This window comes from Heterocephalus glaber, unplaced genomic scaffold, assembly GCF_053883595.1.
Source record: "Heterocephalus glaber isolate CG9 unplaced genomic scaffold, H.glaber_assembly_v1.0 deba00001164, whole genome shotgun sequence".
Taxonomy (NCBI): Eukaryota; Metazoa; Chordata; class Mammalia; order Rodentia; family Bathyergidae; genus Heterocephalus; species Heterocephalus glaber.
In genome coordinates, this window is record NW_028258205.1 from 1,312,456 (window position 1) to 1,339,663 (window position 27,208).

Consider the following 27,208-nt stretch of genomic DNA (forward strand, 5'->3'; position numbering starts at 1 on the left):
GCTGGGAGCCCAGTCCCAGGCCAGGGGCCAGCACCACCCCCACGCCTGCCCCGAGAGGCCTCAGAGCCTTCCTGGGGGCTTCTGTCACACGGATGTGGCCTCAGTCTACCTCCCTGCCCTCCGGGCAGACTTTTCTCAGCCCCTAGGTGCCCTCCCGGGACCAGCTCCGTGCCATCCTTGCCTGCCCAGCCTCCCAGCCCTCTCCAGTCCTGCCCACTTGCGGTGCCATCTCCTGCCTCCCCATTTCTCCCTCCTGAAGAGCACGTGACCGGCCACCTGCAGTGACTAGGAGTTGTAGCAGGAGTAGAGCAACAGCGTGAGCCCGTGGGGGAGTGGAGCTGTTACACAGAGGCAGAGGCGAAAGGCCAGAAAGCCTTGGGGATCTGCGCTTCACAGCCTCAGGTGCCAACTCCTGACACAGCAGGTGTCACTGGAGGACAAGGCGGGGCTCGCTGACACCATGCCTTACAGCATCTCCTCACCCAACCTTCTGATTCATCGGGAACCAGCCTCTCTCACACCCAGGAGGGACAGGAGCCCATAATGCCTGATGAGGACCTCACTGACACCCCATGCACGCGCGCGCACGCGCGCGCGCGCGCACACACACACACACACACACACACACACAAGGATGGATGGAGGGCACCTACTTGTGCTGATGTCCCTTCAGTTCCTCTATCTCTTCCATCTGGCTATATCTTTGTGAACTGTGTCTGCACGCAGGAAGGAAAGAGTGGCTTGTTTTGGTTGCCACAGAGACCAGAATGTCACTGATGGTAGCATTCTATGGGAAGCAGGAAGTGCTAAGGCACACTTAAAGGCACAGTGCTGATCTCTTCCGCAGTCAGACCCACCCTGCCTATTCCAGTCTGGGAAGGAAGGAAGGAAGGTTGGGAGGGAGGGAGGAAGAAAGGGAGGGAATGGAGTCATCACTGCCAATCCTCTCTGGAATTGGAATCGGGGAGGTGAGTTTTCCCAAACTAGCTTGCAGGGGAAGGATTGTAAAAGGATGCCACACTTTGTTCTCCCCTATCTGGAGCTCTTCAGACCCCTGAATACCTGAAGGGTGAAGGACGGGAATAGAAGAAAGAGACAGAAACGGTATTGTGTGTAGAGTGGGGGCCCGGGAGGACACTGTCTCTCTGGACAGGCTTTGATGAACTGCACAGTGGGGCTGCTTGCTTTTATTCATCAGCAAGGAGCGCAGGGGAGCGGGTAGTGCGCTATCCCGGGAGGGAACAGTGACTGTGGTAAGATTAGGATGGCCAGGCAGGGCCCCAGTTTAGCCTCTCAAAGGGGCCAAGTCCAGGCCCTTCCCCACAGCAGGAGGTCTGTGCTGTACGTTGCCCTCAGCAGATGCTGTCCTGTGTCAGGGGCTCTGTGTCTGTGGCTTCCCACAGAGCCCGGGAGTCATACTTCTGTTCCCCAGGCAAGTGAACTCCGGGGCTGGGGACTGCGGGGCCTTTAATCTGGCCCCTCCACTTTGTGCACATCACCGCCCCTGTGATGTGCTCAGGAGCACGCCCAGAAAGGGTCCCCTTTCGACCCCCCAGAATACAGACCCCCTGGAATGTTTGAGCAGGTGTCATCTGGGCCTCGTGCTGACACAAAGGTGAACGTGGGGTGAAAACCCGAGAGCACAAAGCGGCTGCACACCAGAGGAAGGCAAAGCCGGCGCTCTGGCAGGGGCAGCAGCAGAGGAGCCTGGGGCTGCCCTGGCCCCATGGTGCTGAGGCGTAGCCAGCACACAATGGGGGCTGTGAGGAGACTGGAGCCCTGCAGTCCCCGTGAACCCAGCGCAGTAGGCGGGGAGCGTGCAGTACCGCCGACACCACGGGCCCCTGCGTGACTGGATCCCAGGAAGGGCTCCTGTGGCTGGGACCCGGCACCGTCTTCCTCCCCTCTACCTGGCAAGTTGTCCCTGAGCCCGACTGGGGAGTGAGCAATTCCCTTCCAAGCGCATATGCGTAGAACTGGTCCCAGGCAACTGCTCCTGTGTGGGAGGGTCGGGTCACAGGGGGAGAGGTGTAGTGGGTGTTTCTTTACGAAGCAGGAAGTGGGCCAGCGGAAGAGGAAGGGTGGCAGTGGAACTAGGACTTGAAGGGCAGGCTGCCACTCAGGGAGAAGACCTGGGGAGAGCTTTTCCTGCACAGGAACCTGGCTGGAGAAAGCTAAGAGACGTGGAGCCCCTTGGGTATGGGGAGACACAAGCCCCAGGTGCCTGGAGCTGTGTGTGCTTCACCTGGGACTTGGCAAAGTTGCAAATCCTCCCAACACATTGGGTTTCAGAGTGGAGGAGAAGACCTCCCTCTCTCCAGTGCTCCCTTCTTAAGGGCTCCATAAAGCGGTAGTCAGGTAATGTATGGCCAGGGTACTTGGGACCGGAGGTTCTCAACGTGCAGAAATGTCACCGCAGGGACAGATGGCACAGCTGACGACACCACTCTTCCTTGGAGAGCAACCGGGTACCCTGCGTGGTAAGTGGCCTGTTTCTGGGGCCATCTGCCCACTTTACAGAGCAGTTTACCCCACGGGGCACCATCCAGGGAGTGCCATCCACTCCTCTCCCGGCGAGGCCCCAGTGCGGTAATCACGCCTGCCTTTGCCTGCACACCCTGAGCTTCCTGTCACAGGCATGGGAAGTCTTCATCTCGCCCAAGCTGCAGAGATGCCACGGCCACCCCCCGCCGCGCCCCAGGGGGAGACCACTCAGGGGGAGGGCAGATAGGTTACCCTGAGTCTCACGTGGGCAGAGGACCAACAGCGTATCCGCCTCTCTTGCACATGTGTCCCTCGATGTGTTCCGAGCTATGCGACCGACTGTGCCCTGTGTGTGCCGTTTAAATGCTACTTTGGCATCTATTGCTCTCTGTTTGCCGCGGGTGACGGTGTTCTGCTTTGTCCCTCGTGGGTTGGCCTGGGAACTGGATGGAGCGTAATCGCCAGTGGCTTAAAGGAGCTGTAGGAACAGTAGCACGAGACACAAGAAATCTCAGGGCCTTGAGCGCACGCAGGTGCCCAACCGCACAAGGAAGCCATGGGAATCCGAGGCAGTGGTCTCCACTGGAAATACACGGGCCGCCGCAGATGTGAGCTACCTATGAAAGAAGAATGGTTTTTGTAGCCATGCTGGAATTCAGCAAGTGAAAGTTCATCCTAAGTATACATACTGTTCGACGGGACACACCCAACACATTATGGTTTCTCCGTGCAGTGAACATGGAAACCCGTAATGAGATCTTGTGTCCCTTGCACTAAGTCTTACGATTCGGGTGCGTGCTGCGTCCTTTCACCCCATCTCCATCCCATCTACGGACATCTCCCACACTCCACACCCAAGAGCACAGTGGCTTCCACGTCGGGTGGCCCGAGTCTCCCAATCTAGTGCGGGTCTTCCCATCTCAGTTGTGTCTCCACGCATCCCCAGGGCTCAGTCCCCACGTGGGACTGGTGGCTGTCACGCTGTGAACACGGTCTCAGCTCCTTCCTGAGCACATGCAGAGTGGGCTGCCTGCCACTGACAGGGTGGAGCACAGTCCCCAGGCTCAGGGTGGAGTCTGAATGAGTGGAAGGCAGGCCATCAGCTTAGTCGTGTGCTCAGCCCCTCCATGTCATTTCTGCACTCAGTTGTCCTTCAGATCAACAGAACTCATTTCATCTCTTTTGTCTGACGCCACCCCCCACGGCCAGCCCCCAATCTGCTGCCCACAGTGCACCAGGAAAGAGCTAAGTGGAAGTTGGCAAACATTAGAAGCCCGCTTGGGGGCTGCCTCCTTCTAGAATGGCTTCGATGTGTACAAAAGGGAACGTGTTGCCCTCGGGTTTGTGACATCGGTCTGTATTCTGCCTGGAGATGAGATTTCTGGCTCACTTTCAGTTTTACTCAAGTGTAACACTCTCCAGAAAAGTACACATAATAGTTTGGTGAATTTCCACCAAGACGCTCATGTAAGCAGCCACCAGTTAGGTGGCAGTTTTCATAGAGAAATATGGAAGAAGAGTTTTTGCTGGGTCCCATCTTTTACTGGCACAATTGTGCAGTCCCTAATGATCGCATCCGTGGTGTGGACTTGGTTCATGTTCATAACGCATCTTGATGCTTTTTCATTCTCTTCCTCCCTCTCCTTCCTGCTTCCATCCCACTCCACCTCCTCATCCTTTTCCCTTTTGCCAAACTTCTACCTCCTTGTTTCCTTCTGATTATCTTTGATCTTGCTCTTTATTTATTTATGTTCTCAGTTTGTCATGTAAGAGAGAGTATGCAATAGTTAGGCTTCTGTGTCTGATTTATTCCACTTAATCTACTGGTCTCAATTTGTATAGATTTTCCTACACATGAATCCCTTTTCTTGCCTTTAATTTGCTCTCTAATTATTTATACTTTGGTTCTTTCATAGGTGGGAAACCATAAGGTATTGAAGTTTGCACGTCTCATTGAGTTACTTAGCATTATGTTCCCAAGGTGCAGACATTTTCCAAACAAGGGCTGAAGTTCACCCTTCTTCGTAGCTGAGTAGTATTTCATCCTGTGGATACACCATAGCTTTTAATCCATTTCTGTGTTGATGGCCATATTGGCCCCTTTGAAGAGTTGAGTATCATGAACTATGGGGCCGTAAACATCAGTACCCATGGATCACTGTAATGCATTTATTTCATTCTTTGGAGAAAATGCCGAAAGGGGAATAGTGGAGTCTCATAGAATTCCTGTTTTTAGGTTTTTGAGGAGTCTCCATGGTGTTTCCAATAATGATTTTACTAGTTTACACTCCCACCAACAATGTTTCCTTTCTCCCACGACTTTGCCATTTGTTATTATTTGATTTCTTGATACTTGCCATTCTTTCTGGAGTGAGATGTAAACTCAGTGATGTTTTAATTTACATTTCTCTAAAGGCCAGTGACACTGAATATTGTTTCATGTATTGATTCACCATTTGAACTTCTGAAAAATGTCGATACATTTCAGTTGCCCATTTTCTCATTGGGTACTTTATCTTGGGGTCTAATTCCTCTGAGACTTATATATGTTGTACCTGTTAGTACTCTCTCTGAGGAATAGCTGGCAAAAATTTGTTCCCGTTCTTAGGCCGTCTCTTTGCTCTGCTGTTGCTTTCTTTGCTGTGCAGCAGGTTTTTAATTTGATGTGATCCCATTTGTTGATTATGTTATTTCTTGTACAGTTGGGCTTCTGTTCAGAAAGTCCTTGCCTATGCTTCTGAATTCAAGAGTGTCACTTACCTTGGCTTCCTACTGGTTAGATGTTTCTGTGTTGATGTTTACAGCTTTGATCCATTTTGATTTTACTTTAGTGCACGGTGAGCGATAGGGCTCTACTTGCTATCCTCTGTGGACAGCTAATTTTCTCAGCACCATTTGCCAAAGAGGCTGACTGTTCTCTAGCTTAATTCTGTAGCCCCTTAGTCAGAGATGAGGTGGCTGAATGTGTCCGCGTTGTTTCTGTGTCCTCTATTCTGTTCCATCGATCCACATGCCTGTTTTTGTGCCTGCCGTATGTGGTTCTAGCACTGTACCTTTGTAATATAACTTGAGACCTGGGACGGTGATGTCTCCTGCTTTGCTCTTATTACCCAGCCTTGGTTTTGCTGTTCTGCATCACTGTTGGTTCCACACGTACTTTAGGATTGTTTTTTCTGTTTCTATGAGGGCTACTGTTGGTAATTTGATTGAGATTGCAATGAATCTGTATATTACTTTTGGAAATATGGCCATTTTGAGAATATCGGTTCTGCCTATCCAGGAACAGGGTATGTTCTCCCATTTTGTGATGACCTCTTCAGAGATCTGTAGTTTTAGTGTAGAGGTCTTTCACTTCCTGGGTTAGCTTTATTCTCAAATACAGTATTTAGCATTTTTATGATATGGTGAGTGGTGTTTCTTTGCACATTCTTTGGTGTGTTCATTATTGGTGTACAGAAACACTATTGAATTTTTCTGTTGATTTTGCATCCTGCTGCACTGCTGAATTCAGTGATTAATTCTAGATGTCTTTTGGTGGGATGTGGGGGTCTTCAGTATAAAGAATCATGTCATGTGCAACTATTGATAATTGGATTTGTTCCTTTCCTATACATATCCTTTGTATTTTTTTCTCTTGCTGATGGCTGTAGGCAATATTCCAAGTACTGTACTGAACAGCAGTGGTGATAGTGGTCATCCTTGTCTCGTTCCTGAATTTACAGGGAAAGATCCCAGCTTCTCTCCATTTAATATGATGGTGGCCACTGGTTTGTCATTACTGGCTTTTATCAGACTGAGGTAAGGTCTCTCTGGACCTTTTCTCTTAGGGGATTTCATCATGAACGGGTGTTAGATTTAGTCAAAAGCTTTTTCTGCTTCTATTGAGATGATCATGTGATTTTTGTGCTTGCTTCTGTCTGTATGCTGTATTCCATTTATTGATGTGTATATGTTGAACCATTCTTGCATCCCTGAGAAAATGCCTACTTTCCCGTGATGTATGATCTTTTGGACGATTTGTTACACTCTATTGGTGAATATCTTACTGAGATTATTTTCTTGGCATCTATGTTCATTAAGGAGATTGGTCTGCAGTTTTCTTTATTATTTGCATCCTTGCCCGATTTTGGAGCCAGAGTGATGCTGGTTTGCAGGAATGAGATTGCAAGCAGACTTTTCCTTTCGCTTTCATTGAACTGTTTGTGGAGTATTGATGCTGTACCGTCCTTGAATGTCTTGTAGCACTCCACAGTGCATGTTTCCGGTCCTGGGTTTTCTTTGGTTGGCATGTTTTTTATTAGAGCCTCAATTTCATTGCTTGTTGTTATACTATTCAGAATCTTATGTCTCTTTGGTTCATTTTTCATAATTTGTATGTGTCTAGAAGTCTCTCATTTATTTTGAGATTCTCCAATTTGTTGAAATAAAGGGGTTCATAATATTTATTAACAATCTTCTGTATTTCAGCAGTGTCCATTTTGATTTCATCTTTTTCATTTGTAATTGCATTGATGGGAGTCTTTTTTTGTCCTTTTATATGCAAGGTTGGATCATGGGTCATCTATTTTGTTTATTGTTTCCAAGAACCAGCTCCTTGACTCACTGATTCTTTGCATGGATTACTTGTCTCACTTTGGTCGATTTCCTCTCAGATCTTTATGATTTCCCTCTTTAAAACAGATTGGGGTTTGAACTTTTGTGGGTTTTTGAGAATCTTGAGGTTCATCACTAGGTTATTTATTTATCCTAGCTCTGTTTCTCTCATTGAGCATTGACTGCTATAAGCTTCTCTCCTAGACTGCTTTCATTGTGTTCTACAAGTTCTGTGGCATTTCACCTGCATTGTGGTTTGATTTCCAGAATTGTTTAATTACTTTCATCATTTCTTCTGTGAGGCATTGAGTGTTCAACAGTGTGATACTAAGTTTCCACGTGCTTACACATTTTCTGTGGCTTCTGTTGTGATCGATATCTAGTTTCAGTGCACAGTAATCTGACCGTAAACAGGGGATGATTTTGATTCTTTTCTTTCTATTTAAGTAGGCTTTGTGGACTAGTATGTGTTGTATTTTGGAGAAAGTTCCATGTAGTGCTGGGAAGAATGTTTATTCTCTTGTAGTAGGGTAAAATACTCTGCAGATATCTATTAAGCCCATTTGTTCTGAAGTGATGTTCAACTCCAATGTTTCTGGTTGATTTTTTGTTTAGTTGATCTGTCTCTTCTTCATCTACCCTTTTTTGTTAAACTACTTACCTTGCTTGATGTGTTCATTCCATATGATTTTTGGCTCTGTGGTCTTCATTTTCTCTGTCTAGGATATTGTCGAGTATTTCTGAAGTACTTGTTTAGTGTTCATGTGTGTCTCAAGCTTTTCTTTGTCATGGAATGTCTTTATTTATCCGTCAAATTTAAAAGATAGTTTTGGAGGATATATTCCTCTGGATTGTAATTGGTTTGCTTTTAGGGCTTGAAACCCTTCACTCAAAGCCATCCTGACCATTAAAGTTTGTGTTGAGAAGTCTACTGTAATCCTGATAAATTAAGATTTATACATAACATTTTGCCTTGCTTTGACAGCTTTTGAGATTCTGTCTTTTTGTTTGGACACCTGGGATTTTGGCTGTGACGTGTTGCCTGAACTACTTTGTTGTTGTTGCTATTGTTGTTTGGTATCGGGGATCGAACTCGGGACCTTGCGCTTGCGAGACAGGCGCCTGAACCACTGAGCCAAACCCCGGCCCTTGGAACTACTTTTTTCACGGCGTTGAATTGCTGTTCTGTTGGCCTCACTTACCTGTCTGCTGAGATCTTTCCCCAAACTTGGAAAGTTTTCTACTATGATTTCTGTAAACAGATTTTTTCTGCATTCTGTGGGAGGGTGGTGTCTTTTTCTCTAACTCCAATTACCTTGGTTAGTCTCCTTCACACCGTCTAGTAGCTGTTGGGTTAATTTTTCTTGTTTTCATCATTTTGAGTGCTTCTGTCAGTAACTCATTCATGATTTTCCCTTTTGCCCTCGATTCCAAGAAGCGTGTCTTCACCATGGACGTTTCTGTAGTTCATAAACTCTGCACAGTTTTCATGACCAGAATGTCTGTGAGCGACCTTTCTGTGGAGTCTGACTTTACAGTGAATTTCTCATTCAGGCTTTGAATCGTTTTGCTCAGCTCCTCCTATGTAGATTTGTTCCCCCACATCTGCATGGGCCAGTTTGTATGTTAGTTCCATCATCTTTTGTGTCATGTCCTCTTTGCACTTACCATATTTCCTTAGTTCTTCTTTCATCACTTTACAAAGCTACACTGTCTGATGTTTGCTTTCCTCTCCACGGGTGCCCCTGGGATCTGCAAGGGGAGACTTGGGGGCTTTTTGTTGCCTATGGTTTCCCGTGTGTGTGTGTGTGTGTGTGTGTGTGTGTGTTATTTTATTTCATTTGGTGCTGAGTTTTGAGGTGAAATAAGGTGAAGAGAGTTTTTTGTTGACACGAAGATCTCTTTAGTTACACCTTTTTTTCAGTCCTGTATCTGTGGCTTTATTTGTCTAGATATATTATTACTCCTACAAGTTTGCAGTGGTACCTCAGTTCATGAATGCTTTAGTTTGCCAGCAATTTTGTTCACAAACACAAGCATTTGTGAAAATTGTGTTTTCCTTTGTGAACTCTGCTTCGGTGACGAACATGAGCACAGCCATTTTTCCCACAGGAATATGAATGTGGCCGTCTTCCAGGCTCATGGAATGAATTAAGTTTGTGGACTGAGGCACCACTCTACTTAGGTTGGACCGTGTCACTATTTTGTAATGAGCAATGTTCTATTGGTTCTAACTATGTCAACAGAACAGAAAATATATTAATTACAATCATTTAATATTGTTTTGACAATTTCATCCATTTGTTATTGTGCCTTCCACACTACACTGTATTGGGATGAGTGAATTTTTGGCATGTGAAGGGGAAGGGGGTACATCCCTCAGAAGAGAGGAAGATAAGGGATATGTCAATAGGTAGGAAAGAACAGAAAGTGGGATTTTGTTGGAGTCATTTCATAGCCAGGGTAAGGAGCTGCTGCAGCAGCCGTTAGGGAGGATATCTGCATAGGAAAGCGGATGCGTGCCAGTGGGTGTTAGACATCGCATTGCTCTGTAAGATCGCTGGTACCTGTTAACATGGTTGGCACTAGTTATGTTTGGTTCTTTAAGCCAAATTTTGTGAAAGATTACCCTGATACACCCTTTAGGGTACTGTTTAATTTATAGTGCTGGTTAATTCTTATCATTGAGTGCAATTTTTACAGTCTACTGTTATGTTTATAGATGCAGGGTGTGGAAGGCAAGAAGTGAGATAGTTAGGGGTGGGGATGGACTAATAATTAGGTGGAGAGAGAGAATTAGTGGATTGGAGGGACGACACGCTAAAACAGGATGCAGGTCAAATGGGAAACCCTTGAAATTTAAAGAATTTTAATCGTCCATTACCAATAAAGGAGAACCAAAGGAAAACAGAAAATAAAATGAAAAGAGAAAAATAGAAAGAAAAAGAAAAGAGAGCAGAAACAACAATGAAAACCAACGAGAAGAGTCCAAATGTGTTGAATTAGCAGGTTGCATTGCCTACCGTTGCCAAATGAAGCGCAGAACTAAGAATAAAATCTGTCACACAGTTGTAGCAGCAGGAACTCAGTTCCACAGCACTCTCTCTTCCCAGGTGTCACTGTCTGGCTTTGATGAGCTATGGCATTCCCTCCAGTGGAGACAATGTCCCGTCCACAGCCTTGGGGACTCTTGCCCCCTCCTCACTCGTGTCCCGGTTTTGAGCTCTGGGCGTTCCCCACCCCGACCTCTGTGAATCCAATTGTCCTGGTCGTTGAGGAGGGTAACTATGGCAGACTTCTCCATGCCTTCCCCTCACAGGTTTTTCTTGCCTGTTACTGTACCTAGATGGTTTCAAGGCTGCTATCCCTGGTTCTGATCGCTGTTCTCTCTTTCAGCCCTGCCTGCAGGAAGCACAAGAGGGCGCACTTTCTCTCTCCTGGCTCCCAGGCCAGTGCTGTCTTTGAGTTCTCCTCGGACTTTGTCTCAGAACTGAGGTTCACCCCTTTCCGTCCTTCTCTGTTAGAAAGTGTCAGGAGGCCCCTACCTGCTCGGGAGGCTGCTGACAATCCTGGGTCAGATGTTGAATGGTCTGCGTACTGCACTCCCATTGAACGTGGGAGGAATAAAAGGAGTTAATCATAGTATTTGATTCATTTTGTGTGTGAAAGAAGCTTAGATACAGAACCACAAAACTTATTTAGAAGGCATTTGCTTTTATGCCAGCACTTGTACAATGTATGATGGTAATGGCATGATTAAATTTTCATTTACTTCCTTTCCCTTGAAATACCTTTTTATGTTGAACAAGAAAGTACTTAAGGTCAGTTGCTAACTGTGCCAATATTAAAAGTACTGGAAGAAGGGCCGGGGATTTAGCTCTAAATCAGGGCCGGCAGATTTAGGTTCCGCCACCTGCCTCACAAGCCCAAGGTCACGAGTTCGATCCCCAGTACCAGAAAAACAAAACCAAACCAAACAAAAACCTGGAAGCCACCCTTTCCCAAGTGAACACCTTGACAGTTTTTCTACCTTGAAGCAGGGCTCCATAGTGGGTCGCACCAGCACTCCATTTCTGCCTGTGTAGAACCTCTGTCACTGGTCAAAGTTCTCCTGGCTGCAGTCCCAAGTGCTGGTGGGAAGCAGGTGCATTCTACTGTTGTGTGGAACTTTTGGCAGTTACCTGGTAGCTCGACTTGTTTGAAAGTTTGTTTTATCTCAGATACTTCTTTGCTGATTTTTGTCTAGTTTATCTGTCCATTTGTGGCAGCGAGGTGTCGAGGTATTGCGGTCCCTCACTAGAACTGCATAGATGTCTCTCTGATCTTTATGTCCAGTGGTTTGTATGAAGTTGAGTGTACTGGAGGTCAGTGCCTATATGTGTATAATTGTTATCACTTCCTATTGAATTGTTCCCTTAATCCATATGTAGTGACCGTTCCCTCTTCTGATCATTTTTTGGCTTGATGTCCACTTACTCTGAAAGTAGTATGGCTACTCCTGCTCATTTTCAGTTTCCTGTTTCATGGGATATTTGTCCATGTTTGATTCTTAGTCTATGAATGCCTTTTTGTGTGACATGTTTTTCTTGTATACAGCATCTTGTTGAGTTTTCTTTTTTGCTCCTTTCTGCCAATCTGTGTCTTTTGATTGGTGCCCCCATTGCCCCATGCCAGGGGAATGAAAATGCAAAGGTGGCGTAGACTTGGCAGGTGGTCTCGGCCAAGGTGGGCGGTCCACAGGCGTGGAGGAGCCTGGGGCAGCCGCGGCTCTATCCACGGTGGCAGCTCCAACGGTGTACTGTACTTGTAGAACGCTTTCCTTCCACAGAACCAAATTCTTTCTATTGGTTGTGAGGGGGCTTTGCTTTGCTTTGAAGGTCTGCATTTTTAAAAGAGTGCAATAAGTTGCTACTTCCTTCCAAATGGTGAGTAGGAGGGCTTCCCAGGAACTGAATGCAGCACATATTGGGGTGGAAAGAAGAAATGCCAACTGTCTCTTCCTTGCTAAAAGATCATATCACATGCTGTTCATTTGTAAGTTTTCAAGCAGCTCTTTTAGATCATGGTGGAGAATGTAAGTACCTAGATTACATCACCTTGGCTCTGTACCACCCATCCAACCCAAGATCGGACAAATATTTGTGGAGTGTCATGGGGCCAGAGAGAAGTGCTGAAATATACTACTGAACGTGTTCCTGCTCATATCACGGGTCTGAAGGGAAATCGGGCAATCAGGGATGGAAAGAGTGAGTGAACCCCCAACAAGGGACAAGTGGCCCAACCCGGAGCATTAAGAAAGCTTCCCGGATTAGCAGCGGTGGCTCAAAGTGGCTCTTATGGCCTCATGTGACCACGGGCTCACTTTTCAGGAATTTTTGCAAGCTAGTCATTAGGCCTAGCAACGATTGGAAATGGTACGAAGTTATAGTTGTACAACTTACACGAAACATGAAGGTGGTATATACTAAGACCTCACTGCTTGATTATTTTACTGTTGTCTCCACCCTTGAGATTATTTGTGTTGATTACATCTCTAAAGTGGGAATATTATCCCATGCTTCTGGTCACTGGCATCACACCGGTGACTGGGAGTCAGCCATGCTGTGGGCATTTCCACCACAGAACTTGGCAATCAGTACACATCTGCATGTTTTTCTCACAAACACTGCTCTCTTACTGTGGACGTATAGACACCCGGAGGCAAAGACTGATGGAGTCAACCAGTCCATAGCTTCCTGAGTAACAGGGCAATCTGAGAGCAGGCCAGACATAAAGAGGTGGATTCATGAGACTGGGCAGAGGCCCCTGAAGTGCCTCTGACACAGCCATCCAGGGCTGAAGAGAAGCATGGGCCTCTGGAATGAGTTCTCCCTTCAAGGCAGGAAGAAGTTGCAAGGGAGCTTGCAGGACACCAGGAAAGTACCTGCCCTTTTTCCTAAGCACACACGGAGTGCTAAGAAAGAAATTCAGTCTCAATCACCTGTTCTTGAATAGCAGCATTAAATATAACCTTCTCATCCTTTTCCCTCAAAGTTAAGGTGAAAGGAAAACTCAAGACGAGCTCCCAATTTAGAGGTGATCAGATTTCCTTTCTTTCTGAAAGGAGAAAGATTTTAATCTCTCTTATGTAGCAGGAACATGAAACCTAGCTTTCTTTGGATGCATTTCCTACAAGTGCATCATAAGCATTTTTCTCTAACTTTCACTTGACATTACAAAGATGTTGCCTTTTCCTGGCCCCTCTGTACTTACATGTGCAAGATCTGGCCCTGTTACAAACAGGAACAGAACAGAGCCTGATTTTCTGCCCAGGGGTGAAGAAATTAAAGAACAGAAAATGTTTCAAGGTTGCTGACTTCTTCGCAGAATGTTACATGAGACAACCGATGGTTAGAGTACAAACTCCAAATTGAAAGAAACCAGGGAAAACCCTCGAACTCTAAAGTCAGTGAGGATGTGCTTTTCCTTTCAAAACAAACCTGAAGAAGAAGTACAAGCTGAAGATAAAGCTTCATAAATAATATGGCTGTTTGTTTTGTTCCCTGTGATCAGGGGGCAGGGCCAAGTTTTCCCTCCATGGTAGAATACTGTAGGACCGGGCAGAGGCCCCTGACCTTAGCGGACTTCTCTTCACTGTGGTGGTGTTTCTGGGGCCAACAGGCACAGAGTAGAGTGGGGCAGTTGACGTGGTCGCGGGAACTCCACTCTGCCGTGGGGCCTGTTCTCCTCCAACATTAATTCAGAACCACCTCTCTATCTCTAGGATGTAATCTGCAGTTGGGAATTACAGCACATCAGCACGCAATGAAATGTGCTGGTGTCGATATCCGATGTTCTCCTCAGTCCCTAGATGATAAAGCAAGCCTGGACACTTTCCCGGACAAGGCAAGACCACAGAATCAGTGCTCTTTCGAATTTATGTAACTCAGAAGTTCTCAGCAATAAGAGCTAAGACATTTCCCATTCATCAGTGGACTGGATGTGAGGATCGCATTGTACCTGTTTCAGTGCAGTGCGTCCTGTGGTACTCTACCATCAATCAGTGCTATGAGTAGGTCCTATCAGTGTCCGCTTTTAAATGTGGGTTAAGCGGATTTAGACAGATAAATAATAGTCCCCAAGTCATACACCTGTCAGTGGCTCCTTTTACGCCAGGCTCATGTCAAACTCTGAGGCGCAGACACAGGAGCGAGCCTTGCCAGGGAGGGAGGGCGCCCGACCAGCCCAAGTCAGCCTGTCCTGAGCAGGAACTCCGTGCTGGGACCTGGCAAGGGCAGCAAAGCAGCCCTGTGAGTGGGAGTCCAGCTACACAAGCCCAGGAAGCCAAGCTGCCTCACACGTCCCTGCCCCAGGACCTTTGTCCTTGTGCTCCTGCTTCCTAGAAAGCTCTCCTCCCTGATGTGCTGCACCTCACTCTCACTTTGCCGGGCCTCCACCCAAGGGCAAATCTACAGAAAAACCTTTCTCTAGCCTACCATCTCCCAGTCAGTTTTCCTTCCACCGTATTTCCCCGAAAATAAGCCCTGGCATGATTTCTGAGGATGCTCATAATACAAACTCTACCCCCAAATTAAGCCCCAGTTGGAATCCTCAGCCACGCACACACATTTAGTGCATCCTTTGCAAGGTATTAAAGCTGAACGGTGTTAATATATAATTAAATACAAATAATATTATTGACATTCATACTTGCAATAAACGATCCTACACATCATAATGAAGTATTTGTAAATGCCCAAGTGGGCACCTTCGGACGAGAGGTAAATGCCTGTGTGAATAGATGATCCTGAAAGTTAGTGCTAAATGACCGACTGGAGTGCAGACAGGGCCTGAATTACACGTGCACTTGATGACGAATGAACGTGGTTGTGTCCCATGTGAATCCTCGTAAGTCAGTGCGTCCTGTGTTGTAATGATGCACTACGAGCAGGTTACGTGAGCAGGAGGTGCTCATGTAACGAGGCTTCTGTCCCTGGACACGAGAGATTGGGGCGAACGGTTCTCCAGGAAATGGAGTTGCAAGAAATTCAGGCTGGAATTTGGGGTTTGGAGAGCGAAACAGTGTTCCAGAAGAAGACGACATGACTGTGTTGGAAGACATGTAGATTTTTCTACATGAATAGATGTAGATTTTTGCACGTGAGAAATAAGATAGCCCCTGAAAATAAGCCTATTGCATCTTTTGGAGCAACAGTTAACGTAAGGCCTGATCTACTTTTCAGGGAAACGCGGTGATCACTTGCTGGCTAATCATGTGTGATTGCCTTACTAGCTCCCACTCTTCTGTGGGAGGAGACACCACGGGGTGGATCCGACAGATAGATGCCAGGCTCCTGTGCACGGTGAGCAAGGAATTGCAAGTGTACATCCAATGGGAAAAGAAAAGCAGCTCCGTTTATTAAAGATCACGGGACCGAGGATGTGCTTGGGGCAGCTCCGAGCCGACAGAAATGTGGCACAAACAAGAGAAGTGGTGGCAGGACGACAGGAAAGAAGAAAACACACAGATAAAGCAGGCATTTGGAGTTTAAGGGCGGTGCCCCCAGCCCGGTTGCTCTCGCTGGGTGTCCACCTAAGATTGACAGGAACGCTTGACAGGGTGCTGAGCCATCCTGAGTGGGGGGCTCTCAAGCAGCACGCATGCCCCACAGTTCACTCCGATTACATTGGGTGTCCGTATTTACAAGACTTCAACGAGGTTAGAGTGGGGAAGAGGTTACTGACGATCAGGCCAGGAGATCTAACGGATTTGTGCCCTGGCCCAGTCTCAGAGATGGCTTTGGCCTTTGCTATCTTATTTTCTGCCTCTCTCAGAACAATGGAAGCAGGCCTGGCCCAGAGGTGTTGCCCAAACTCAAGTGGGGGGAGGGGAGCAGATCCCCAGCCCCCGCTGTACTATCAGTACTAGAGGGACTGCAGAAAGGAACGGGCGGGGAGGGGGTCTCCCTGCCACTTTCACCCCGCCATTCCCTGCCAAGTTCCATGTCTGATCTTAGTCACGGTTCTCCCAGCATGAGCCCAAGTGCACAGAGTGGTTCTTTCCACACAGAGATCGTGGATAAGGCTCCTTTTAGCTGCTTGCTTGACGATGTATTTCACTCGCGTTTTATTTGAGAGCTGGTTGGCTGCTGTAGGGAGGTAGAGAAACACAAAGTGTTGGACATTGGAGGTCGCGAGGCACGGCCCTCTGGGAATCTCTTCCAGCAGCTGCCACCTGTAAGAAAGAGAAAGCTAAAGTGCTGCATTTGCAAGATGAAATGGTTAACTCCGAGGGGAAAATTACTGGCAGAGAAAGTTCATGCATTTAGAGGGCCTCTAAGGAAAGGGGGCTTGGGAAGAAATAAACCAGAAAGGAAGCCTCTGTACAACGTAGGCATGATGGGGGGCAGCATATCTTTTAGCTAGGGCTAGGTAGCAACGATGGAACGGTGGAACTGCAGGGTGATATGCACAGAATCGTCAACAGGAAAATCGGCTTCTCCAGAAGTCCCAAAGGGAAGCATAGACAACGTGATGAAGAAATCCAAACTCAAATGGGAGGGGGCTGCAGGACTGCTTAATTACGCATCACGTAGGGGAAATCAGGGCCCCCACTCCCGGGCCATGGGGAAAAGGGGAAGGGACCTGCACGCTAGGAGTTAAAATTGCTTGCCGTGACTGCCCTGGATGTGCCTGTCCATCATATGAGCACCCAGAGCAGTCTGAGGAAACAGCCTTCACTTTTGCTGCCCTTCCAGCCTCTGAAGCCTATTGTTCGGAGCTGGAGAAGTGAATGCATTTCTCCCAGCACCCTTTCAGTGGTCTCCCACTTTCAGCCCCCTCCACTGTCTCCTGCAGCCTTCTGGTACCTGTGCTCTACCCAGAAAGCCCCGCGTGCCTGCGCTTCTCACTTCCTCCCCACCTGTACTCAGCCCCGCCCCAACCCCACGATCCAGTCACCAGTCACTGATTTCTGTCCACTCACTGCCTTCCCGTTGCCATCCCAATGGACGGGCTTCCCCACCCACCGCTCCCTGCAGACAGTCAGCCCTGAACTGTGCTCCACCTGCTCTGACCCTCACTGCCCTCTTTCTGCCCCTAACCCAATGGGTGCTCTTCCCACCCCTACGCTCCCCAACATAAACTCCGCCCGACCCCACCCTCTCCCTTGTCAAGGCCAATCCCTGACGTCCCTCCTGCTGCAGCAGGCCAACTACTTTCTTGCTCTCCTGCTCATCCCCAGCTACACTCAGAGCCGGCCACACGGGGCCCACACCTTTATGAGTGACTTCCTGCCCATCCCTGACTTCTCTCCTGCAGCCAAGACACCTGACTTTCTGGCCCTCCCGGGATCCCCGCTTGCACTCAGCCCGGGCCCACCTCATGGCCCCAACCTGACTGTCACTCACTTCCTGCCAATCGCTGACTTCCCTCCCGCAGCCCCCCAACTTTCTTGCCTTGGCACTGTATCCCACCTACACTCAGCCACAGCCAGTGAGGTTCTCACCCAGACTTCTGAATTTCTGCCCCGCCCACTGCCTCCAGAAGCACCACCGATTAGCCCCGCCCACTGCCTGCCCACGGTCCGCACCCCCTCATGGACTTCGGTCCAATCACTGACTTCTGACCCACTCCTGAACCAATGGAATTTCATCCCCCACTCGCCCACAATAAGCCACTCCCCCAACCCCCCATTAACTGACTGTCATCAGCCAGCCAATGAAATGGACTCTATCCCTCCCCATGCCTCTGCCTCAAATGCACTCAGCCACGCCCCCTGCCCGCCATGATTCACACCCCATGGCTAATGTCTGTCCAATCACTGACTTCCTTCCCGACCCCAACCGATGGACTCTCTCTCCCTCCCCTGCTCCCAGAACCTTCACTCCGCCTCTCCCCCAGGCCCCGCCTCTCTTGCTTCGCTGGTTCCCCCCACAGCCGCCCTGACCGAGGCGCTCACCTCCCCGGTCCTCCACCTTCCTCCTCACCTCTCCACCGACCTCCTCCCCAGCCCTCCGAGGTGAGCTTCGCCCTCACCAGGGCCCAGCCCAGGCGCGGACGCTGTTCTCCCCAGCAGCGCCTTCCTCACCTGCACGTGCCGCTTCTGCTTCCTTTCTGTAGGGCACCCAGGACGCAGTTGGCCAGTGACCCCCAGCGTCCGGTCGCCTGGACCCTGAGACGCAGCTCTCCCGGCCGAGGAAGAGACACCACTGTCCCCGTGTCCACCGGCACTGCGGCCCCACTGTCTCCATGGCCAGCCCTCCTGCCGGCAGCCATCAACCCAGCCGCAGCAGCGGGGCTGGTGGCCCTGGCCTGAGGCGCGTCATGGTGCCGCAGCAAGTAGGTCTCGGGATGGGGAGGGAGGCCTCTGCGGGCCAGGCCACCGCGGGGAGCGGGTCACCGCACAGGTTGCCCCTGCAGCCCCAAGAGCAGAAGGAGCCTGCGGGGAGCCGCTCCGTGGTGCGCTATCTGGAGCGCCGCTCGGTGGGGGCACGGGGCCGCCCCAGTCTCCGGGCCTTCAGGGACCAGGTGCAGAGCAATGCCTTAGCCAGGCTGCCAGAGCTGCTGACCGAACGCCAGCTGCCCCTGGGCAGCGTCGACAAGGTGTTCGCCTCGCAGTGGCTGAATGACAGGCAGGTGGTGTGCGGCACCAAGTGCAACACGCTCTTCGTGGTGGACGTGCTGACGGGCCACATCTCACCCATCTCCCTGATGCAGGACAGGAGGCCCACACGGGCCTATGTGCAGCCTGCCTCTGGCATCCGCGCCATCGAGCTGAATCCCTCCAAGACGCTGCTGGCCACTGGGGGTGAAAACCCCAACAGCCTAGGGCTCTACCAGCTGCCCTCCCTAGACCCCTTGTGCCTGGGTGACCGCCATGGCCACAACAAGTCCATCACCTCCATCGCCTGGATCAGTGACACTGTGGTCGTGAGTGGCTCCTGGGATGGGACCTTGGCATTATGGGGAGTGGATCCTGACGTGTTCAGAGGCAGCACTGAGGGCCACAGTGAGCAGGGGCTTCCAGTGTATGCCCACATCCGGCCAACGGACAGGGTGATCATCCCTGGAACCAGTATCCACTATGGCAACTGCAAAGTACAAGCCCTGGCCTTCAGTGGCAAGAGGCAGGAACTGGGAGCAGTGTGCTTGGATGGCTACTTCCACCTGTGGAAAGCCCAGAGCACTGTGACCATGCTGCACTCTTTTAGCCTGCCCTTTGACCAAGAGAATGTGTGTCTGACCTACTGCGACGACTTTTCCCTGTATGCGGTGGGCACCCAGTCTCATATCTGTTTATTGGATATCCGCCAAGGCTGCCAAAATGCTGGGGTCCAGCTGCTGTGTAACATAGCGGGTGGCATTGATGTGTGCTCGATGAGCTCCTACCAGCATATTGTCACCATGGGCACGGGCCATGGCTACCTGTTCTTCTTTGACATCAGAGCACAGAAATTCCTGCAGGAGAGATCTGTGATCAACCCAGACTCCTTTCCTGAGCCCACAGGCAGGAAGCTCAGACTCACCTGTGGCAAAGGCTGGCTCAACCAAGATGACATCTGGTGGAACGACTTCCCTGGCATCGAGGAGCTCCCTTATGCAATCTACACCCACTGCTACAACTGGCCTGAGATGAAGCTCTTCGTAGGTGGAGGGCCTCTCGCTTCAGAGCTGCGCGGGAACTATGGAGGCATCTGGAGCTAAGGACTGCTGCCTGCTTCTCAAAGTACACATTTGTTTTTCAGTTCAGTGTAACTTTCCTTCTCCAGATGGAATTTGCAGTATTCACTCTGTGTCTTTTGTCTTCCAGGTGGAACAGGCTCAGGTTCACAAGTGTACTTCTGAGAGGAGAGATTAAGATCCTTGCGCAATCAAAAGTTGAGATTAAATGTTTTATTTTTGTCCCTAGCACTATCTTCATGTCTTTTCATAGAAATAATTTAGGTATTTAAAAATATTGAACTTTATATTTTTCAGTTTATTTTTTCATTGGTACATGTTTACAGTACACAGTGTTTACATTCCTCGTGAGGAGCTGGTACAGGTATGTCACGTAATTAATTCTACAGTTCAGGTTGATCCTTCCTGACCTGCTGTCTTGACTGATTCACATATTCTGTCTGTAAAGAGCTCCGGTCATTGTTATACAACTCTATTCATTTTCTTTCATCTTCATGCAGTTAAAGTAGTACATGCCATTAAATAATAAAGGCAATTAATTGTTTTTCATTAATATGTTGTGACATGCAAAACATAGTATTAATTATGTCCGCATTTTATCAGGCTAGATCATCTGTTGTGGAGAGTTAACTATATATTTATAGCATATTTCGAATTCAAAAATAAATTCTAATGCTACATTACCTACTTTTAAAAATATTTCATTTGCACATTGCAATGATAGTGTATGTAGTCTGAATGCTCTCCATACTAAAATGTATTTTGTAAGGTTTATTGGCTTAGAAAAAGAATCATCACAGAATCTTGTGTTTGTATAGCATTCCCAGTTGAGCTGAATGTTTTTTAAAACACAAATGATTTGCAAAATTTAATGTGCCCATTAATCTGAAAAAGCAGTCTTTGCCTGTTGCAAACCCGACTTCAGTTTTAAGAAACCGACCCTAAGTAGATGAAAGCGTGTGTATTTCCGTAACTGCTTGCCCTACTGTTAGCAAGACTCTTGGATGTATGGGAATGCTTGTGGTTTGAGAGGCTAGCACAGAATTCAGGGCCGTCATCAAAGCAGTGGTTTAAGTGTGAATGGATGGCACCAGGCAAGACCCGTACTGATCAGAGAGCGACTGGGTATTTTGTTGCGGATGGTTTCAATACCACAGGTCATATTTGAGCATATTGAAATTTTCAAATATTGTGGATGAGTAACGTTTTAAGAAAAAAACTGTAAAGAAGCAAAATGGGCCCATTTGGCACATTCTGAAAATAACTGCCCCATATGGGAAGTTCACATTAAGACCTGGTAAATTTCTGTCCCTAAAGTAGAATAAATAAGTTACTAGAAAGAATGTCATAACTATAATTGCCAAGGACACAGACAGTACTTTGAAGAAGAGGAGCTGAAGTTAAAAATAAACAGGTCAGGTTGAAGACAAAGAGCTTTGAGGGTCCTATACATGCACACAGTGGACTGGTTCTGCAGCATGTGCGAGAGTATTAGACGTGAGGAAGGGGATGAGCCCGTGCTCAGAGCTGGCCGGGCCGAGCTGACCTTAGCTTGGTAATGTGTCAGCTGGGCTTCCCCGCATGTTCTGTCACCCTGCTACCTTGGTGTCCACGCACTACCTGCCGTTCTGGAGCAAACCCACTTCGGGTCCATAGGGAAAGCGTGGAGAATTGCCTGACAAGTGTTGTTTACAGACACTCTCGTAACAGGTTTCTGTACTTGGTTGCATTGCAGTAAGAGTTACTCGTGCGCGTGTACGCGTCTCCACCCCAGTTGTCAGCATCCTGAAAGCAGACAGTGGAACTGCCGCTCCATCTTCTCTCCTCTACCAATCCCTGCAGAATCAAAGGCCATTAGCTGGCTATATTTGGAGTGGGGGATTTGGGGGCTGGAGACTTAAAGTTTAATGTTCTTTATAAATAAAAGTGTACTCTTCCTTAATGTAGAAGCCTGCTGTGTGTTTTCTGCGTTTTCAAGAAAATTGCCCTGATTCATTACGAGACCAGGCACAGGTGTGCATTCATAAATGTACTCATAAATTTACTCATATGTCTGTGTAGCATGGGAAATTAGACTTCAAGGTTTCAAACCTTTAGATTTGGAGATTTCTGTACAACACTTCTCAGTAATGAATCAGAAGTTCCTTGCTTTCCAGTGTTTTACCTTAAAGTATATATTTGCTGAAATATTTCCTGAAGTGCTCACCCAGTGTGTTTGGTGTCTGTGTTCTCCTAGGTATAAGGGGACTTTTGGGGCATTTCTGAGGTTGTTGTGGAACATAGGGAAGACGTTTGCAGGGGAAATGATACTTTCCATGCGGGAGGGGGTTTTTAAGAATAAATGCAAGGCACATCTGTGGGGTAATCTCCTCTCCAGCTTGGCCTGTCCCATCTTCACTGACTCACTCTAAGCTGGCTCATGTGGTAGGCCTGACTCTTTGGTGCAGTCGTGTGGCATTGTTCTGTAGGAACTAGATTAACTCGGGGTATTTATATTTTCTAGGTTTCTGGGTATTTTGAAAACAGCAAGTCCCTGACTTACGAACAGGTTCCATTCAAAGAGAGTCGTTTCTAAGTCAGACTTGTTTGTAAGCCACCAAAGTAAGTCTTACACAGCACACCTTAAAGTTCCAAACTCCAACCTTTGTTAAGTCAGGGACATATTTTATTTCTTATTCTGGGAGAAAGTGATATTCTTCTTTGTGTGTCGGGCGTATTTCACTTAGCATAGCCTCCATGAAGAAACCAGTCTGTTAAAGTAACAAGCTTACTGGGCCCCAGAGCGACTGAAGCTCAATACCTGGGGCTCTGGCTTGGGAATCTCCCTTTTTCAGAGGAAACCCAAGTGATTCTTATGAACAGCTGCTGCCTCCTTCCTTTACTTGTCTTAGGTTGGCCTGCACCTGATTTAATCCTTTAACCCCCAGCAAGCAGTACTTGGCTCCTTCTGTCTTGGGAACAGCACTGGCCGAGGCTACTGGGAGGCGCGATCCAGAGGAACACCCAGAACCTCACTGTGCTCTGGGGCTGACAATATCACTCAGGAGATTAATAATAGTAGGAAGAGGCAGGAGGCAGTAGCGCAAGTCCTTAATCCTAGCACTCTGGGCGGGGGCAAAACATCTGCAAGGTCCCCCTCATGTTTACCGGCTCCAGTCAAGCCCTCCTGTCCTAGGTTCCAGATCGGGATACTTTCTGGAATCCCAACAGGATGCCCAATCCCACCTGCTTCCTCCCTGCTTCCATCCCTGCCAGCAACAGCAGAACCAAGTGGGCAGGGCAGCAGCCACTGGGGGCGGGGATGGAGGGTGCAGAGAGCTGCTGTTCTGCAGGAGGGCATCACCCTCCCCATGGAGCCCTGCTCCAGCTGCCTCAGGCAGTGGAAGGAGCTGCCTGCCCCTCCCCTCCCCCATAGTGCTGTACCCCAGGCTCCAGGGCACTCTGGCTGCTTCCTGCCCAGGCCTAGCCCTCCCAGAGTGGACTGCCACCCTCAGGCAGCAGGAGTCCCCACTGTCCATGGGGCCCTTGTCCTGCTTGTCCACCCTGCTGCTCTCCTGCTGGGCCAGATTCCCTAGCTCCTCCTTGCAGGTGGGCTGCTCCGTTGTCCTTTGGGTGGGGGCTCTGGGGGCGCCTCAATATATCCATGGTCCAAGGCCCTCACCTCGGAGTTCCCAGCCACTCCCAGTACCTCAAAACTCGAGCTACAGTATCTGCAGGAGCACTTGGCCAACTTCCCGGGGAAGCCACTCTCCGTGGAGCAGGAGGTCGGGGATTTGTCTGGTGAAAGTTTGGAAATAGCTGGTTTAGCATGTGTGTGGGTTAAGGGCAGGATGCTGAGTTGAAGTGTGTGATGCTGGGATTTAGGAAACCCTAAGCTGGCTCTAAAGCAATCAATAGGTTTAGAGCTTGGATAGCATACAGAGAGAGGAAAGACTGGTCATGGTGCTGCTGGTGCTGTTGATTCCGGCCTCACTGCCTTCTGCCTGCCATGCCAGGAACTGTTTCTCGTCTCTGATGCCTCTCTGCCATGCCACCCTTCTTTGGAACAGCCTGACTGTGCAATGAAACCTCTATATGCGATGACCTAAATACACCTTTCCTCCCATGACTTGTGGATGTCTGGTATTTTGTCTCCGCAATGAAAAAATTAACTAAAACACAGATGATAGAACAAAGCCTCACATCAAGTTTGATTACCTGACACTGTTTTTAAAGTCAGAGTTAGAATGAACTACAGGAAAACATGTTTTAAATATTGGATCCGTCAGTCTTCCTCTTGCTATCCAGTCCGTTTCTCAGGTCAAACTATATAACCTATGGGAAACCATTTAATCTCTGTAACTGAACATTTCAGAAAGGAAGCTATACTAAAAATCATCTCAAAATTGTTTGCATCCAGGATTATCTCATCTCATTCCAGATCCTGAAATTTATTTAGAATGATCATAATCAGGATAAACATATAGAAATGTAAAAGTGATGTAGCAAGGAATTTTTAATCTCTTTCATTCAGTATGTATATTTGTAAATGTTAGAACATTTTATAAAAGCTAGCATTTTTTCTTTTTTTCCAAATAACTTTATTATCAAACACACACACATACCAAAATTAAAACCATTCAAAGAAGAACAATGCAAGGGGAAAAAAACTACAATAGTGTTCGAATACAGTAGAACTCCTCCAAAACAAAACTGTAAAGCACTTAAACATCTTTCCATACAACATAAAAAAGCATCTCAAGGACTAAGAAGACACCAGAGGATGTGAATTGTTTCAGAAAGGTCCCCAAAACCAACGTTAAACAAATAATGATCTGGGAAAAAACTCCAGTTAGTTAGCAGACTCCACATAAGCCAAACCTCTCCCTAATTTAAATTTTGATACAGACATATGACATGCAATGGAAACACACTCCGAGAAATAGGTTATTAGGCCATTTCATCAGTGTGTATCCTTAATTACACTCTTAGTTTCTCACACTAGAGAAACTGTTCGGTATTTACACACGTGTGTCCTACTTATTTCACTTAAGAGGATGGCCTCAATATGCATCCATTTAGCTATAAATGTCTCTAGTTTCTCTTTACGGCTGAGTAGTACTCCATTTTATAAAAAAACCACATCTTCTTTATCCAGTTTCCAGTTGATGGGCACTTGGGCTGTTTCCAAGCATTCATTATTATGAACTGTGCAGCTATGAACATGGGTGCGCGTATATGGCTGTGGTAAGATTCTTTTAATTCTTTAGTGAAGATACCCAGCAGGGGGATAGCTGGGTCGAATTGGACCTCTAAGCCTAGTTATTTGAGGTATCTCCATACTGATTTCCACAGTGTTTGTACCAGTCTGCACTCCCACCAACAATGGAGAAGGGTTCCTTTCTCCTCACACCCGTGCCAGCATTTGTTATTGGATGATTCCTTAATAGCAGCCATTCTTTCTGGGGTGAGGTGGAATCTCAGTGTTGTTTTCATCTGCATCTCTCGAATAACCAGAGATGTTGAACATTTTTTCCTATATTTATTTGCTGCTTTTGCTTCTTTGGCATTTTTTCTTTTTTAAGGGTCTCTTTATACTCAATTGTGAATAAAATGTTAAATTCCAAACTCGTATTTTTCCACTGTGCTATTATTGAATTATTTAGTTATATATTTCTATTATAAGCAACTCACAGGACCACTTCTTTTGACTTTGTACCCTGCAATATAATGTATGAAACAATAAATGCCTGACATTTAAAAATTGATTTTCTGATTTTTAAATAAAAATGAAATTTCTTTGACTTTGCTTCCTTGATTCTTAGGAACATCTCACTTTTCATTATAAATGAGAAACATGCCATCTTTATATATTGGATGGAATCATATAGTTCTACTACACACACTTGTAAATAGTTACATGTCTTTTATCTTCCAGTCTTAGTATATTGAATTGTGAGGTACTGTAAAGTATTGGGGATATTAACCTGGTATCCTCTACTGTATTGGGACTACTAACCTGATGTCTGCTCAACAAATTCTGCAAAGACTATATACATTTCCACTGACTTTCAGTAATTTTAGACCAACCATATTAGCTATTAATCACATATACTTTCAAATAGTTGTTTAGCATCTTATTTTGCATAAGAATGGGAAGAGCAATCATACCCAGGTCTGAAAAACATTGCCTTGTCCCACCTTATCAGATCCTGTTTTAGAAAATTTTTATTAGAACTAACCTAGAAAATTGGCATTCTCTTGAGTTCAATTCTTTACTTATGGGTGCTTATGTTATGCAGAAAATGATTGTTATTTTTTTCTTTTGAGTTCAAATATAAGGCAATGAAAAAAATGACTGAATTCCTAGAAGAAAATCAGTATTAACCTCACACTGGTATGGCCATTAAAATAGTATTGTTTGTACTACATCATTGGGTTTTGTGATTTCTAGGAACAGGAAATCATTATGAGTCATAGACCAACTCCAATCAGGAGATTAGTCTTTTTCCTTGTTTGGTAATTGTGATTGCGTTGATATAGATGTGTTCTTGCATTAAGGAAGAATTTTTATGTCTTTAATGTACAGTCTCATGTCATCTGAAAATAATGAAATTTGACTTCTTCTTTCCTATTCATATCTCTTTCTTTCTATTACTTGCTTGCTCTCATATTGAACAGGAGTGGTTATAGTGGGCATCCTTGTCTTGTTTCAGATCTTAGAGGGAAATTTTTCAGGTTTTTTTCCCCATTTAGTATGATGTTGGCAGATTTGTCATAAATGGCTTCCATCAGATTGAAGTAAGGACCTCCTATACCTATTTTCTTTTTTTTTTTTTTTTTGATACCGGGGATCGAACTTGGGTCCTTGCACTTTTGAGGCAGGCTGCGGAACCACTGAGCTAAATCTCGGCCCTATACCTATTTTCTTAAGGAATTTTATCATGGAGAGATGTTGGATATTGTCAAGTTTTTTCTGCATCTATCAAGCTGATCATGTGATTTTGTCCTTGCTTCCCTTTACGTGATGTATCATGTTTACTGATTTGTGTACTTGAAACCATCGTTGCATCCCTGGAATGAAGCCTACTTGGTCATTATGTGTGATCTTTTTGATGATTTGCTGTATTCTATTTGCCAGTATCTTGTTGAGGAGTTTTGCGTTTCTGTTCACTGGCCACTAGTTCTTTTTTTTTTTTTTCAGTTCAAGAAATCAAACTCAGGACCTTGTGCTTACCAGGCAGGCGTGGCACCACTGAACTATATCCCTGGCCCAGTAGTTCTCTTTTTTGGTTGGATTCTTATTTGACATTTGAATCATCTTAATGCTACCTTCCAGGAATGAATTTAGGAGGACTCCTGCCCTTTCCATCTCATTAGAGTTTGAGGAGTATTGGTGTTAGATGTTTCCTTTTAGGGTTTGAAAAACTTGGGATTGGGGTTAGGACTAGGCATTGGTGGATGTTGCTGACAATCGTGGGTAGAGCACTGA

At 46.9% G+C, this 27,208-nt stretch overlaps 1 protein-coding gene across 1 annotated transcript; it reads left to right on the forward strand.

Moving 5' to 3' along the window:
- Positions 1-673: 673 nt before the first annotated feature.
- On the forward strand, positions 674-20,024 carry LOC101713869 (DDB1- and CUL4-associated factor 12-like protein 2). The gene is made up of 3 exons (XM_087210639.1): positions 674-968; positions 18,178-19,783; positions 19,868-20,024. Exon 2 carries the CDS (start codon positions 18,307-18,309, stop codon positions 19,759-19,761), a length of 1,455 nt encoding a protein of 484 aa, XP_087066765.1. The 5' UTR covers positions 674-968; positions 18,178-18,306; the 3' UTR covers positions 19,762-19,783; positions 19,868-20,024.
- Positions 20,025-27,208: the final 7,184 nt, after the last annotated feature.